The 14,291-nt window shown below is 43.5% G+C and overlaps 1 protein-coding gene across 24 annotated transcripts in view; it reads left to right on the forward strand.

The window, feature by feature from the left end:
- TENM3 (teneurin transmembrane protein 3) overlaps window positions 1-14,291 on the forward strand; it is a 1,282,904-nt gene that overhangs the window by 1,195,032 nt on the left and 73,581 nt on the right. For 12 of the 24 annotated variants that reach the window (XM_045452418.1, XM_045452429.1, XM_045452443.1 and 9 more), the window contains one exon: window positions 6,331-6,477. In XM_045452418.1, coding sequence (XP_045308374.1) covers window positions 6,331-6,477 — 147 coding nt within the window. Of the gene's footprint in view, window positions 1-3,786; window positions 3,814-5,389; window positions 5,411-6,330; window positions 6,478-14,291 lie in introns of all 24 variants that reach the window. The other 12 variants (XM_045452383.1, XM_045452387.1, XM_045452410.1 and 9 more) reach the window with 3 other exon arrangements.

Genomic DNA, 14,291 nt, shown 5'->3' on the forward strand with positions numbered 1-14,291 from the left:
CCGTACAGGACTAAATATGAGCAAGGTCCCTCCGAAGGGGCCTTAGACTCCAGCTCGTTAGAAAGGGGTACAGACAAGAGTAGATCATTTTGTGTGCACCTCCATTCATCTTCCCCAAAACATGAAGTGGGAAGATACGGTCATCAGGGGCTTTGAAAAGAGAAATCGTTCTTTTTGAAAAGAAGTACCCAGAGGGGAGTCTATGAAAAGGACACAGTACCACTCATTTGCTTTGGTGATCCTGCAGGTTTATGGGCTAATCCCATCACGAAAATATTTGTGATGACCCAAACCGTTCTTCCACATCTACGGTTTCAGAGAGTCTTTGCCCACCTGATCCAGCAAGTAGACCAGGGACCGCCAACGCGTGGGCTCGAAACCCGACTCGTCGTCTCATGTGTTACGTTCTAGAGATGACTGCGGATCTGAATGTATTCGGAAAGAGAGACAATAGACGATGAAGACCAAGAAATAGCTCTGACATCTGAAAGACACTCCTTCATCTGCGTTCTGCCATTTACGTTAGATCCACCGGGCCATTTCCCAAGGAAGCCATGTAGGAGGCAGCTAGGAGACAGCAGAAGCACCCTGTGGCCGATGAGAAAGTAGTATCTATTTCATGTTAGGTCGGGAATAATTGCAAAGTACTTGCGAGCCGGAAGAGGCATGCTGACCGAGATCGCAAGGCTGTGACCTTGCACACATGTCTCTCCCTCTTCAGTCTCTGCATCTGCACTTACTGTATCAGCTGTATTTATATCGCAGGGTTGTGGGAGAGATCAAATGAGAGATAGGGAGCGCTTAGAGCAGTACCTGGCACAAAGTCAGCCTCTGTTATCATCCTCAGGGAGGAGAGCTGGGATCACGGCACTTCATGTGTGTCCCCTGGATTATCGTGAACCGGGACGGAGACCTGGAGCAGAACGAGAAATTTGGAAATCGTTAATACATCAGACAAGTGTTCACAGTCTACGATTTATAGAACCAGAGCCCATGGAAGAGCTAAAATCATAGCATTTTGTGTGTGCATTGTGTGCATTGTTTCTCAGGGGAGAGTCTGTAACTCCTGCTACTTTTCTCACTGACCCGAGACCCCAGAAAGATTAAGAATCACTATCTTACAGGAAATACGGTAATACCCCCCCACCCCCTATTCCCACATGGGTCTTTTTAAAAGATAAATAATTGAAACTCCCGGGAAAGTGTTTTATGAATACAACATTTTACTGGAGAATAGTTTTTTAAAAGGGCTCCATTTTATATGTCTGGCACTCATTTTTATAAGAGTTTTCTTCTATAAAACAAATTTGAAACTTTTGGTGAGTAGGTCTAATAGGAAGGACTTGGTTTTGGTGTCAGAATACACTCATTCATTTTCAAAGCAATTTTTTTGCAACTTAATGTGCGTTTCAGCAACTGTTAGGAATATTAATTTTTAAATATACTGTATTATTTTTACGATTATTGTTCCTAATGGCTTCTTACAACATGCCTGCATTTTTCTGATTATTTCCTGTCGTGGCTTATCTAATGATGTTTTTATTGTTGCAATTATGATTTTTAATAATCATTTGAACCCCATCTATCGACACCTCCTTTTAACATCTTTATTCTGCAGCACGAGCCTTTTGTGGTAGTGTCAGAAATGTTAATCTTCGAGGACAAAATACACGTGGTAGTTTTTACCCCTTTTCTCCATTAGTTTTAAACTAACAGCCTCACAGTTATTCCCTAGGATATAAAATGCAAATGGCAAATCTTAGTATCTCTTTCTCAGTACAGATATTATTCTTTTGGTTGGGTTTTAACCATTTGCAAAATTTATTTATGTTAAGCATTTTTCATATTTAGAGTGGCATATGAATTTTAACCTGCTATACATTTTAAATATATTTTCTGATTTCATCACCACTTTTGTTGTTCTCTTGACCTGATGAGAAACCTGCCGTTACTTTTAATCAAACCACTGTTTTGTGTAATTGATTGTTTGCTAAGATAATGGGATTGGCTGGATTAGAAATAATTCATTCCTCCTTTCAAACTACTAATCCAGATCAGAGTTAATTACATTCCTTATTTTGGTTGCATTAACTGAAGTGGACCCCATGTGAAAGCAAACAGCTCTCCAGCTAGATCCGCGTGATGACTTTTTATAAATTCAGAATTCCTCCAAAAGTACTGCCCTATCTGAACCAGAAACTCCAGAATTTTTAAAGGCGCTTTGTTTCTGTTTAGATCATCAGTGGAGCTATTATGAGGCTCTCCTAGATTATATAGTGTTCGGAAGGGATTATTGAGAAATTACATGAATGATGTTATCCAATGGTACGTTTTTGCTTTAACGTTTGAAAATAGAATTGTTTTATTAAGTTATAATTTCCGAGTAGTACCTGAGAGTGTTGCCTCACCTTAATTTCCCCTGCAGTATGTTGTCAATTAGTTATGAACACACTTATTTTTAAATGCAGTTCAGAAGCCTCTAATGGAGTCCTGTGGCAACATGAAGAATCCTTTTACATCCACGGGCACACATGTGTCAGAAGCGTTTACGGTTTTGTTTCTGCACACGACAGAACTACCAAACCTGTTAGAGCTTAAATCATCGTGTTAGGAGTTCGGTTTTCACTTGCATGTGTCAGTAACGAAAAATAATCAACAGAAGCATCTTTGAAAAGCAATTTTAGATCATTAAAGATGTATGAATTCTGACAAAGCAGGCAGATTTCAGGCTTATTAAGAATATATTACGTCTCTCTGCTGGTGAAGCCCGAGAGAGGTATTTCTGCCTCTGTTCAAGAGAAAAGGTGTAGCCTCATTGTAACCTCATGAAAGATTAAGTGGACAGGTCCAGTGAAAGACCTTAATCCTGACTGTTTCTACAGAGCAGTTGTGAGAAACAGCTTATTCCAGGCTGGATCCTGAAAAGAAACAGGACCTTGGAACAGTCTGTATTTCCTCACGGACTGACCACGTATGCGATGCGTCACTGCCCATCCGCTGTGTGGTCAAGGGCTGCTGGGTAATCATTCTCTGCACAGTGTACACGTGCCTTTTTCATAGTATAGTAAGTTTGCTCCATTTGCTTAAGGATTCAAAATAACCTCCCTTTTTTGTGTATTCAACGCGGAAGTTTGATAATATGTAAATCCACAAGTCATTCGAGACAGAAGGTGAGGGAAGCACGATTTCTGTGGGTTCATCTCTCAGGTTGAAGAAAGACAGCATCAGAACACACGTAAATGGTTCCTCCAGGGCTCCTCCCGTGTGGTCCTTTTCGCCCTTCATTGTGCAACCCTTATGAAACTACTTTGCTAAAAACGAACTTGCAAACGTTAGAATTATTTTCTACCCCCCCCCCCGCAAAAGTTTCTTTGTGGCCCTCATAGTTGTAAATTTCCCAACTTCTTTAGTGAAAAGAGCCCTCGCCGTCGTAAATTTCCCAATTTCGTAAGTACAAAGAATTAATTCCATTTGTTCTACTTAGCCATTAAAGGATAATCTCAAGACGGAGCAGGGTGGGGGCATTCCAACTCGTCTGGGAAAGGTAGTGTTACCTGCATACTGTCCTTGCACATGCGGAGTATTTCCTGGAATCACGACCACATGAGCTGAAACGTGGATATATTGCAGTGTTAGAAGATAATGAAGTACATCTCTGTCGTGTGATGTGAATCTTATGTCGGCTGCAGCTACTCAATTTGCATGTAAATTCTGAAAATTTCCTTGTCCCATGTGACACTTCTGAAATGTCTGTCTGTTCTTTTTTTTCCTTTTTAATTTCTCAAGCTCACTATTTGGATAAGATAGTTAAAGGTACTGTATACTTGCTCTTTGTTGACATATCTCCATATATATCTATCTATAACTGTGTATCAGATCATACTAGGTATGAAATTAGACTGTTTCTCATGCATATTTTTGTAACTTATAAATGAGGCTTACATTATGTGAAATGCCTTGGATTTAAAGGACTGAGACTTCAGTGTCTGTGTCTCATTTTTATAATTTTGGGTTATCACAGATTTCATCCCTATGTAAGAGCATTAGTTTTCACTGGAACCGAAAACTGAAGATAACAGTATATTTGCTGTTTTTTGTTTCTGTTTCTTTCTTTCTTTCTTTTTTCTTTGCCTTAAGAGCTTCGCTGTTGGCAGTTCAGCTAACGAGCCTTAAATTCTGCCTTGAAGAATCACAAACGCTTACTCTCTTATCACAGAATAAGAAATTGTCAACCTAAAGAAGATTCTGGATAATATATGTTGAGAGCAATCTCATTTATCCTTATATGGAAACTTCTTTGGCTTCTTCTAAATGTTCCAAAATATATGTGATATCATAATTTATGTTCTGTTATTTTCTGAGAAACAACAAAATTACCGTGCATTCCGTAAAACAGAAAGGGTAACATGGCTCGGCAGAAAACAGCAGATTCTCGTCTCTTCAGTTCTCGTAGAAATAGGTGGAAAATATTTTTTCAGAAGAGAAAACCCCCTCCCCCTTTCTCCTCAGATTACCTATTTTCTATTCCTTGTTTGTGCTTTTCATTAGAATATGACAATATTCATGGCAATATCCAGGCTTTCGTATAATAACTTTGGGTGCGTGCAGTCAGCTGTGGCACCTGTCAGTGGGACGATTAAATCTTTCTTTTTCGTTAAAAACAAAACAAAAACGTTTGGAAGGAAGATTCACCTTTTAGGTATTGAAAATCCATAAATGCAGATGGTAATTGTCTGAAAGAAAAGAAGCAGCAGAATTAATCCTGTCCTGACCTGATGGTATCCATAAGTATAATTTCATTTTACCCTGCCACAAGAGACTGTCAGAACACTCTTCTGTCTATTAGCTCTAATCTTAAGAGACAGACCGTCTCTTGGAGATATTTTCATTTCAAGTGCCACAGTGGAGGAGGGGAGACCAATATATGAATAATTCTTTTAATACAGACATAAAACAAACATCTTTAAACAGATCGTTCCCTTAAATTTCGTCACCGAGACAAGAGTAGCATTCTAATTATAAGAAGCCGGGTAACAAACCCCAGTGGCTATAGCAAGCACTTTGGGCCAGTATGTATTTTGCGCCAAATTATAAATAATTCACTCCAAGGAGTTCTGATTAATAGCCCATTATTCTTATAATTTTGGAGCATTTCTATCCTTGTTTCTGTCAGTGTCCCATCACACTCATAGACCAGAACACCAGAGACCAGAATCTACCTAAGTGTCATCCTCATAAACAGATCATTTGGCTGCCAGATATCATCAGTAGGAAGTGGCAAAAATTGCTTTTTTTTTTTAATGTCATGTTAGACTGAAACAATTATAGATTTTGGGTATATTAAATTATTTTAATTGTTTCCCAAATTTTCCCTCCTTGCCCATAAAAGCAGACAAGATAGGATATAAAGGTAACAGCATAAAAGCCTTAGGGAGATTGTCACAAAATATCACTCTTCGCTATCTGTCTTGAAGCACGTCACTACCGTGTTTTTGTTCAGTCTCTCAATGTTTTATTGTGGTCCTTATGGTATTTCATTTTGTCCGTCCTAAGTAATCAAATATGCACAGCTATTACATTTAGTTGGAAATCCTGTCGGTCCTGTCCCATCCGTATGCAGCCTGAATCCTGATGTTTGTTAGAATAGACGCTAAAGCTGCTTCACTATTTCCTGGGCTTTGCTTATTCTGTGAAAAGGAATGTACTCTTGGCATAAAGTATAGTCATCAATCCTGGCCTATACTTTGTGCACTTATTTAATGCACTGTAATTTCACATGAAGGTACGGCAACTCTGAGGCCAGATAAAATTAACGTTCTCTTGTTAACATCGTTCGCATCCTCATACCGGCTTCCATGCTTCTGAATGTGGAGGGACTTTTTTAAAGCAACGAGGTGCTTTAAGAAGGCACGTCCTGATGAGTGACCGCTACCGTTTACAACAGATCGAAAAGCTATGCCAGGGATTCTGAAATTACCTTGTCGGGGTGCTTTTTCACACCATACAATCAACCTTGCTGCTTTGCCAAAGGAAAAAAAAAAAAAAATTAAGTTAATTTTGTCTGGCCTGCAGCTAGTTAGCGGATTGTCGCATATATTTCTGTCCTGCGCAGGTAAGTGGTGTCTCAAGGGTCAGGCCAATCAAAGATGCCACTTGGATAAGAATTAGATTCCTTAGAGACTGTTGCTGTTTCTATTCATGTGCAATTACAGTATTTGTGCTGTTTACACAGGCCTGTTCCCACTAAGTGTCCCTTATCTGTTTATTTTAGGTGCGAAAACTTTCAATCCTCAAATCGCTTGTGTTGTCCTTCTTTGTCTCCTTTGACAGAGGGTTGTCCTGGTCTGTGCAACAGTAATGGGAGATGCACGCTGGACCAAAACGGCTGGCATTGTGTCTGCCAGCCAGGGTGGAGAGGAGCGGGATGTGATGTGGCCATGGAGACTCTCTGCACAGACAGTAAGGACAACGAAGGAGGTAAGAGATGCCGAGCGTGAAACCAAGAGCGTGCCAGAGCGCGGGTTCGTAAGTTACACAGTTATCTGGGTGCCAAAAAAATCCGATCCCCATACGTGACGTGGACTGAAAACCATAGGCGCGCCGATGGAGTGATTTTGCTGTTTTCTCTGAAACAAATGCAAGCTGATTCTCATCCAGGGAAAAGGCAAGGGAACCACGCTGCTTACTACATAAAGTCCGTTGTTCTCCATTGCTTTGCCTCACCTCCAGGTGACAACTCTCCTCACCACAGCGCAGGCAGTGTTTTAATAACTAAACCTTCCCAAACACGCGGGGCACTTCGCAAGCTCTTCGGATGAAAGGCGGGGGTGGAGAAAAGTCAAATAGGAAGGAAAGAAAACAATCTCCCCGAAGCTGCGTTCTCGGCGTCTTTTCATCCTAAACGTCACCGCCGGCTAGAGAATCGCGATAGTCCACCCAGTGTAGGCCCTTGGTTAAGAAATCATTCTTTCCCCTGTTGCGCCCGTCCTTCCATCCTCCGTGCTACTGTCTTCCAATTTCGGGAGGATAAGGAGGGAGAGCTGGGGATTACTTCTCCGGCGGTAAAGCGGGTGCACCTGACATCTGCGGAGTTTGGGCACAGCTTTAGGACTGAGTTTTCGGAGGGATTCGGTTCCTATCGGGGACTCCGCGGTCCCTTGCTCTGTGAGTGAGGATAGTTGCCTGCCTGCTCCTTCTTTCCACCTGCTCTTTAGGGAATGTCCACGTGAGCAGTAGAGTGTGGGGAAAGGTGCAGGTTTAGGAGACAGATCTTCACTCTGCCCGGTGCCTATGAGACTTGACAATTGCTTCATCTGTAAAATAGCAACAATAGAGTTTGGTCAAGGACTGAGGGAGAGCCTGGATGCAAGGTACTTAGCATGCTGCAGGCACGTAGTAAGTCGTAAGTAGCAGCCGCTGTTACTCAGTCTTCCTTTTGCTTTCATCTGGCCTCGTTGAAATTCATAGGAGGTTGTCAGGGAAGATTTAACAGTCTTTTCTTTCCTGCATAGAGTGGACCTAACTACTGTTCTCTAGGAAGCAGAGTGAGCAGGACCAACCCTCAACCTCCCCATCACGCACATGCACACACATACACCTGCACACACACATACACACACAGGCATGTGGACATGCACGCACATGCACAAACACAAGCACGTGCACAGACATTCACACACAAGCACACGTGCACATGCACGCAGACATGTGGACACACACACACACACATGCACACACACAGGCACAGCATGCACACACACACACACGCACACACTAGCTTGTGCCTACCGCCATTCTCAAACAAATGTTGTTTGTGCCTCGTCTTCCTGACAACGGCGGCCATTCTCCCCTTAGTTGCTAGCAGACTCTTCAGTTTTCCCTATTTTTTTTAACCTGGACCGTCTAGAAATTTGAGCCACCATTTTAAGCCAAAGCCTCTTTTCCTTTTGCTCCTGGTAGATATGGTGGTCCTTAGCCCTCAGAGCCTTTTCTGCCTAATGATACCTTGTCGCCTCGATCCCCCTTAACCGTGCGCTTTGTAGGAATGGCAGCCTTAATCCTCTCCCACCGCAGCCCAGATGGCAGCTTTCCTCCCTGCTTTTCCCCAAGAAGCCCCTGCCCCATTGTTTTCTGTTGCCTGGGGAGGGAGGAGAGACCTTCTCTCCCTCCTTGATCGTATATTCCAGGTTTTGTCCGCACCGAGGAGGTTACAGACTCCCTCCGAGGGAAGCAACTGGCAGGGCTGGGTCTGCAGAGACATGGCCGAGTAATTTAGGGGCTAATCAACTCTTTAGTGTGGTTATTAGCCAAGGAGGCTTTTCCCTTGCTTCAAAATGTATCAGCCGCGAATTGGCCTGTTCCCCCTTTGTTTATTCTCATTAGCATGAAACCATGCTATCTCTAGGCTTCCCTCTCCAAGGAGAAACCTGAGCCGACGGAAGACCTCTTGTGGATTCTTTACTTATCTCCTATAATTTGTATTCCTGTGCCTAACCTAATTTTGTTGATCTTGGGAGAAGGTAGCTCAATGCCAGCTGTATTATACCCGGAGATCTTAACCCGGGTGCCTTATAACCTAAGCTACCCGGTTGTTTGAACTGAAGCGGGGACTACGTGAATAGAGACGAGTCAAGACACAGAAGCTGGCCAGTACGTGGGCTATCGTTATCATGATGTGAGGTCAGTACAGCAGAACGTTTAAAATAAGGACCGTACCTGAAATGTCAAGACGTATGCTCACTCGTGCTGCTATAGATCCGTTGTTCAAAGTCTGTTGGTCAAACGGTGAATTAGCCAGAAAGTAGCTAAGTGACTGAGGAAGGAGAGCAGATGAAGAGGCTGATTTGGCCCTGGCCCGCATGTCATACAAATAGCTACTAGTTCAGCCTGTGCAACATTATACGACACAAGAACAAAGAAGATTGCTTAGTATCCCCAGAACTAAAGAAGGAAGATACATGAAAAAATTTTTAGAGGGGCGCCCGGGGTCACTCAGTCAGTGAAGTGTCCAACTTTTGGTTTCAGCTCAGGTCATGATCTCACAGTTCATGGGTTCGAGCCCCGTGTCAGGCTCTGTGCTGGCAGCGTGGAGCCTGCTTGGGCTTCTCTCTCTCTCCCCACCCCGCCCCCCGTCTCTCTCTGCCCCTCCCCCATGCACACTGTCTCTGTCTCTCTCAAAATAAATAAGTAAACCTAATTGTTTTTTTTTTAGAAAGGACAACACATTTGGGGAGATAGTGGCATTTTTTTCTTAGATCAAGCATCCTCCTTTCCCTCTAAAATGTACTTTCCTTTACCAAATGCAGCTTGACCCATCTACTGCCTAAGCCTACGGATCCTCAAAATCTAGATCTCACGAAATAGGTGTTCGTCTTTGCCCACAGAGCCCGACTGCCCCTTTATATCTCTAAAATGCATGAGAGACAGCAGTCTTCCGAGAGAATTCTTCAGGAGGCCCGGAAGGAAGAGACTACCAATAAAACGGATTGTAGGAATCTATCTTTAGCCACTCCCCTGACACCCACACGGTCGTGGGAGGTGACTCTCCTGTTTGGTTGGACCCGGTTTAAGGCTCAAACACTTGTCATGCATGTAAGGCCACCAGCCTTTCAGAACTAAGGGCAGTGTTTTACCTACAGTACAGGCCCTGACAAAGATCCCGACTCTTAATGGAGTCAACCAGCCTCCTCCCCAACATGCTTCTCAAATCTAGCTCCAGGTATCAAACAGAGGTTGTTAGGGAAGATCATCTGGACAAAGGCAGGCAGTGGAATAGAAGATTTTTAAGTCACCCGGTGGAAGTGACAAACAAATGGTCGCTGGACCGGTAATTGTGCATAACATCTCCTAATGGAGCGTGTAGACACTTTGGAAACCACGACACTAGATCCTGCCCTCGCTGAGGAAGCTTTCCGAGCAAAGGATCAGCAGTGCATGGCCGGCCTTGGCTTACGAAGACTTCTCCAACTCTTCCTTCGCCTGCAAAGTTAACCTCCCTCGGGCTCAGCCGTGGCCCATTCCTATCCCAGAACTCGCTCTGATGGTGAAGCTGCTAAGATCAGAGAGAGGGCAGGTGAAGAGCTGGGAACGGGTCGCCCTGAAGTGCATCGAGACCTGGCCTGGGGTGTCAGACCAGAACCCTGTTTTGCCTCATTCCGTAGGTTCTGGAGTGTCTCCATTAGCCTCTGAAACAGCCCCTCGCTGTGGAACACGGGCTGTACCCTAGGCTTTCACCTTCCCCTCCGCTGGGATAGCCTTTGTATTTCTTATTGTCACCAGGAAAGACTCTTTGGTTGCACGTGATGGAAATTCCACTCAAACGGACTTAAGCTTTTAAAAAAGAAACACTTCTTAGCTTATATCACTGAAAAACTCAGAGATCACTGCACCTGGGTGTTGACACAATGGTAACAGAAATCTGGGCTAATTCATCTGTCAGCTCTGCTCCGTGCCGCGGTGGTACCACTGTCTGACTGTCTCTTCCCCGGAATGACCCCCAGCGGCTCTAGGTTTACGTTCCACAGCATGATAACCCCAGTACAAGGAGACAACCTTGTTGGGTGGTTACTGCGGCCTGGGTGTGAGCCTGACCCTCATCGGCCCGAAGTATGCCCCCTGCCCAAAGGAAAGTTGAGATTCTGTCCCCAGAAGAGAGGGGTATGGATGCTGGATAGACAGAAGGAACAGATTCCACTACAGGGATATTAATAGCTGTCCACAGCATTTAGTTTTAGGATAACCAGAGAACATGCTCCAATAACTATTTCATATAACGAATAGATTCCTGTTCATCTCACGAAGGATCTTCTTCTACCCTTTTTCTCCTTCTTCCCCCCCCCCGCCCCCGGCCCCCTCCAAATTATAGCCTTCTCACTCGAAAACGAGAAAAGTCAGTGCTTTTCATGCCCAAGATTGGCAAAGCAGCTCTCCAGCTCCCCCTACGTACTTTGATAAGCATCCTCGCCCTTACCTAGCGTACCCACTGAGAATCTCACTCAGTAGAGGCTTTCTTGATTTGATTTGATTTGTTTTAATGTTTATTCATTTTTGAGAGGAAGAGCGGGGGAGGGGCAGGGAGAGGTGGGCAGAGGATCCAAAGCAGGCCGTGAGCTAACAGCGGTGAGCCCAACGCGGGGCTCGAACTCACAAATGGTGAGATCGTGACCTGAGCCGAACCCGGACACTCAACCGACTGAGCCACCCAGGCACCCCTGGTTTCTCGATTTTAAATGGCTCCCCATAGCGTGAGCCCACTATGCAAGCCTCGGAATGCCAACACCTTGCCAAAGGCAATTCTGTCGACCTTCATAGAAACTCAAGATACTTACAAACAAGGTGATTTCTCCAAAATATGTGATCTCTGACAGTTGTTACCGTGTTTTTATCTTTCTAACTAGCTCCCTCCGACATCTTGCCTCCCTGTCTGGTCCTCTAGCGGATAGGTCCCCTGTGGGTTCTTACGGCATGGGACTCAAGTCTTCTCTTAGAGACTGGGTGACTGAGGGCCCAGAACTACTAAACTTTATGCAAGGACAGTGATATGCCAAAATACAATGCCAGCAGTGATGCAGCTTACGTGTAGGTAGGGTTTTTTTTGGTTTTTTGTCCTTCATAAGTATGACTTTCTGGGGATGTGTCAGGAAGAGGTACCTAGAACAGGTTAGTTTTGTTTTGTTTTGTTTTTTTAAGTGGAGGCTGATGATAATGGAGGGGAAAGCACAACTCAGTAGAGGTTAGTCAGAAATTAGAAAGATAAAAACAGTAATGAGAGAGAGAATACAAAGGAAAAGTTCAGACTGCAAGGAAATGTAGGAGTGTGCTGACAGTAAAAACAGAAGTGGAAGAATGAATGAAATGTTAATGTAAGCAGCGGAAGGAGTCTGATGAATGGGCAGGAGCCGTCTAAGTTTGGAGATTACCAAGTGAAAATAGGAAATGTTTGAAAATAGAATCTTAAAGACTTCTAGCAGGAAGATGAGACTGTTGTGTTCTCCAAACACATATTCAAATACAAATTAAATAAATAAAAGAGAGAGTAACAGAAGTGGGAAGAAAGGGGGGAAATGGCTTAAATAAAGAAGAGGGGCGCCCAGGTGGCTCAGTCGATTAAGTGTCCAACTCTGGATTTCTGCTCAGGTCACGATCTCACAGTTTGTGAGTTCGAGCCCCACATTGGGCTCTGCTCACTGTAGAGGCTGTTTGGGATTCTCTTTCCCTCTCTGTCTTCCCCACCCCTGCTCGTACTCTCTCTCAAAATAAATACATAAATGTTAAAAAATTATCTATAGCTATGAAAAAAAAAAAAAGAAGTAGAGGAAGAAGAAGAAAAAGGGAGGGAGGGAGGGAGGAAGAGAGGAAAGAAAAGGGAAAAGGAAAAAAAAGGATTACAGGAGATCATAAGTACTTCCCGAGAAGACTCCAGATATCAGAACACAGAACGGCATTCAGAGTCTCAGAGCATTAAAATGTATTTTCCTGGTGGATCATGATTTGGGGGACAAATTAGTATGAGTTTGAAAGACTCTAGGAGAGACTCAGGTTGTCTGAACCCTTTCACTCCCCACAGAATTTTTAGAGCAAAGCAAATCACATTCAAGGAAAGAGAAGCCCAGCTTGTACCCTTCGAAGCCAAGCTCCCAGTAGCTTCCTGATAGTGTACGAGAAACATGAGGTTTTCCCACGATCTCTGAGTAAGTTTTAGAGGCGGAGGAAAGCCAGAGGCACATAGGCTGCAACTCCCAAGTCGACCCTCGTCTCACAGCCATTACCAGCGGCTGCCACGTCAGGCTTCGCAATGTAGAAACGGGCAGTGCACGGGACCTCTCCAGAAACAGGTCTCCGTGTTACACGTCTCCACCCTAAGAACCTCCCTAGAGGGCACCTCGGTGGCTCAGTCGGTTAAGCGTCGGACTCTCAGTTTTCAGTTCAGGTTATGACCTCGCAGCTTCGTGGGTTCGAGCCCCACGTCGGGCTCTGCGCTGACGGTGTAGAGCCTGCTTTGGATTCTCTCACTCCCTCTCTCTCTGCCCCTCCCCCACTCATGCGGTCTCTCTCTCAAAATAAAGGATAAACTTAAAAAAAAAAAAACCCTGCATTAATGAATTAGTTTTTTGGTAGTGACCGTAGTATACACACGGTGCTTTCTCAGTGCCAATTTGTGAATTGCCATTTCTCAAACGGTTAACTGCTGTCAGCAACTTGCTGTGCATATTTCTGCTCCTTCTTCCATGAATTTATAGGCACATTTATGGTTTTAAAATTAAGTGGGATTGGTGCTATTCTAAATTTGATTCTGCCAAAGAATCTTAGAGGTTTGTTTTCAGCCAGTAAGTACGAAGAGACGTACCTTATTCTTTGGAAGAGAAACACAGCTGTAGTCACTGATGTTACCACTACTCCGTTTGTGATAAGTGTTAGCAATAACCTCGTGTTGCTGGGGTTTTTTTCCGCTCTTAGTATAAAGACAAGTCTGTAGCGAATCTGTGTGTGTGTGTGTGTGTGTGTGTGTACCTGCATATAAATCCTTATGTAAATGGACAAATATTTCTTTTGGGCAGATGTTAAGAAGCGAAATTTCTAGGTGGAGGGGCGTTTAAACGTTTTAATTTTCGTGGCCAAATTGCCTCGCACGTGGGTTTCGCCGCTATGCGTGTCATCAGAAGGAGAGTGCTTATTTCTCTGTGCCCACGGTCTGCAGGTGATCTTTGTACAGAAACAAAACTGTCCAACAAGTGAAAAATAGGAATGTTGTCTGACAGGTGAAAGTGACTCCCATCTTTATTAATTTCATTTGCATTGCTCTAATTACTGGCTAGATTGATGATCCTTATCTATGTTTCTTGGCCATTTGTGTTTCCTCTTTTGCTAATTGTTTGTTTATTTCTCTGGCCCGTTTTCTTCCCGTTAGTTGTTTGACTTTTTTTTTTTTTTAATTTTTAGAAGTATTTTGGTAGATGCTACTTAACAAATTCTTTGTTGGGTGTGTTGTAGATGTTAGGTATCTTTCATCATGCAGAAGTTTTCCTTGGTAGGAGGCAGATTTTTATAAGGTTTATCTTTTTATGAATTCTGGGCTGTGTGTCTTCAAAAATAAATGGGGCCTTTTCCTTTGTAAGATTATACATAGTGTTTCATACGTTTCTTCTAATGCTTTTTATAACTGGGTGGATTGGTTAATGTCCAATTAATCAAGACCTCTATTTTAAAATAATAACTGTTGGGGTAAAAAAAGAAACCAGAATTCAAGGATTAGCATAGTACTAGGGGTTAGAGAAGGGTGAGCAAATAAAACC

Source organism: Leopardus geoffroyi, chromosome B1 (genome assembly GCF_018350155.1).
Source record: "Leopardus geoffroyi isolate Oge1 chromosome B1, O.geoffroyi_Oge1_pat1.0, whole genome shotgun sequence".
In the NCBI taxonomy this organism is placed as follows: domain Eukaryota; kingdom Metazoa; phylum Chordata; class Mammalia; order Carnivora; family Felidae; genus Leopardus; species Leopardus geoffroyi.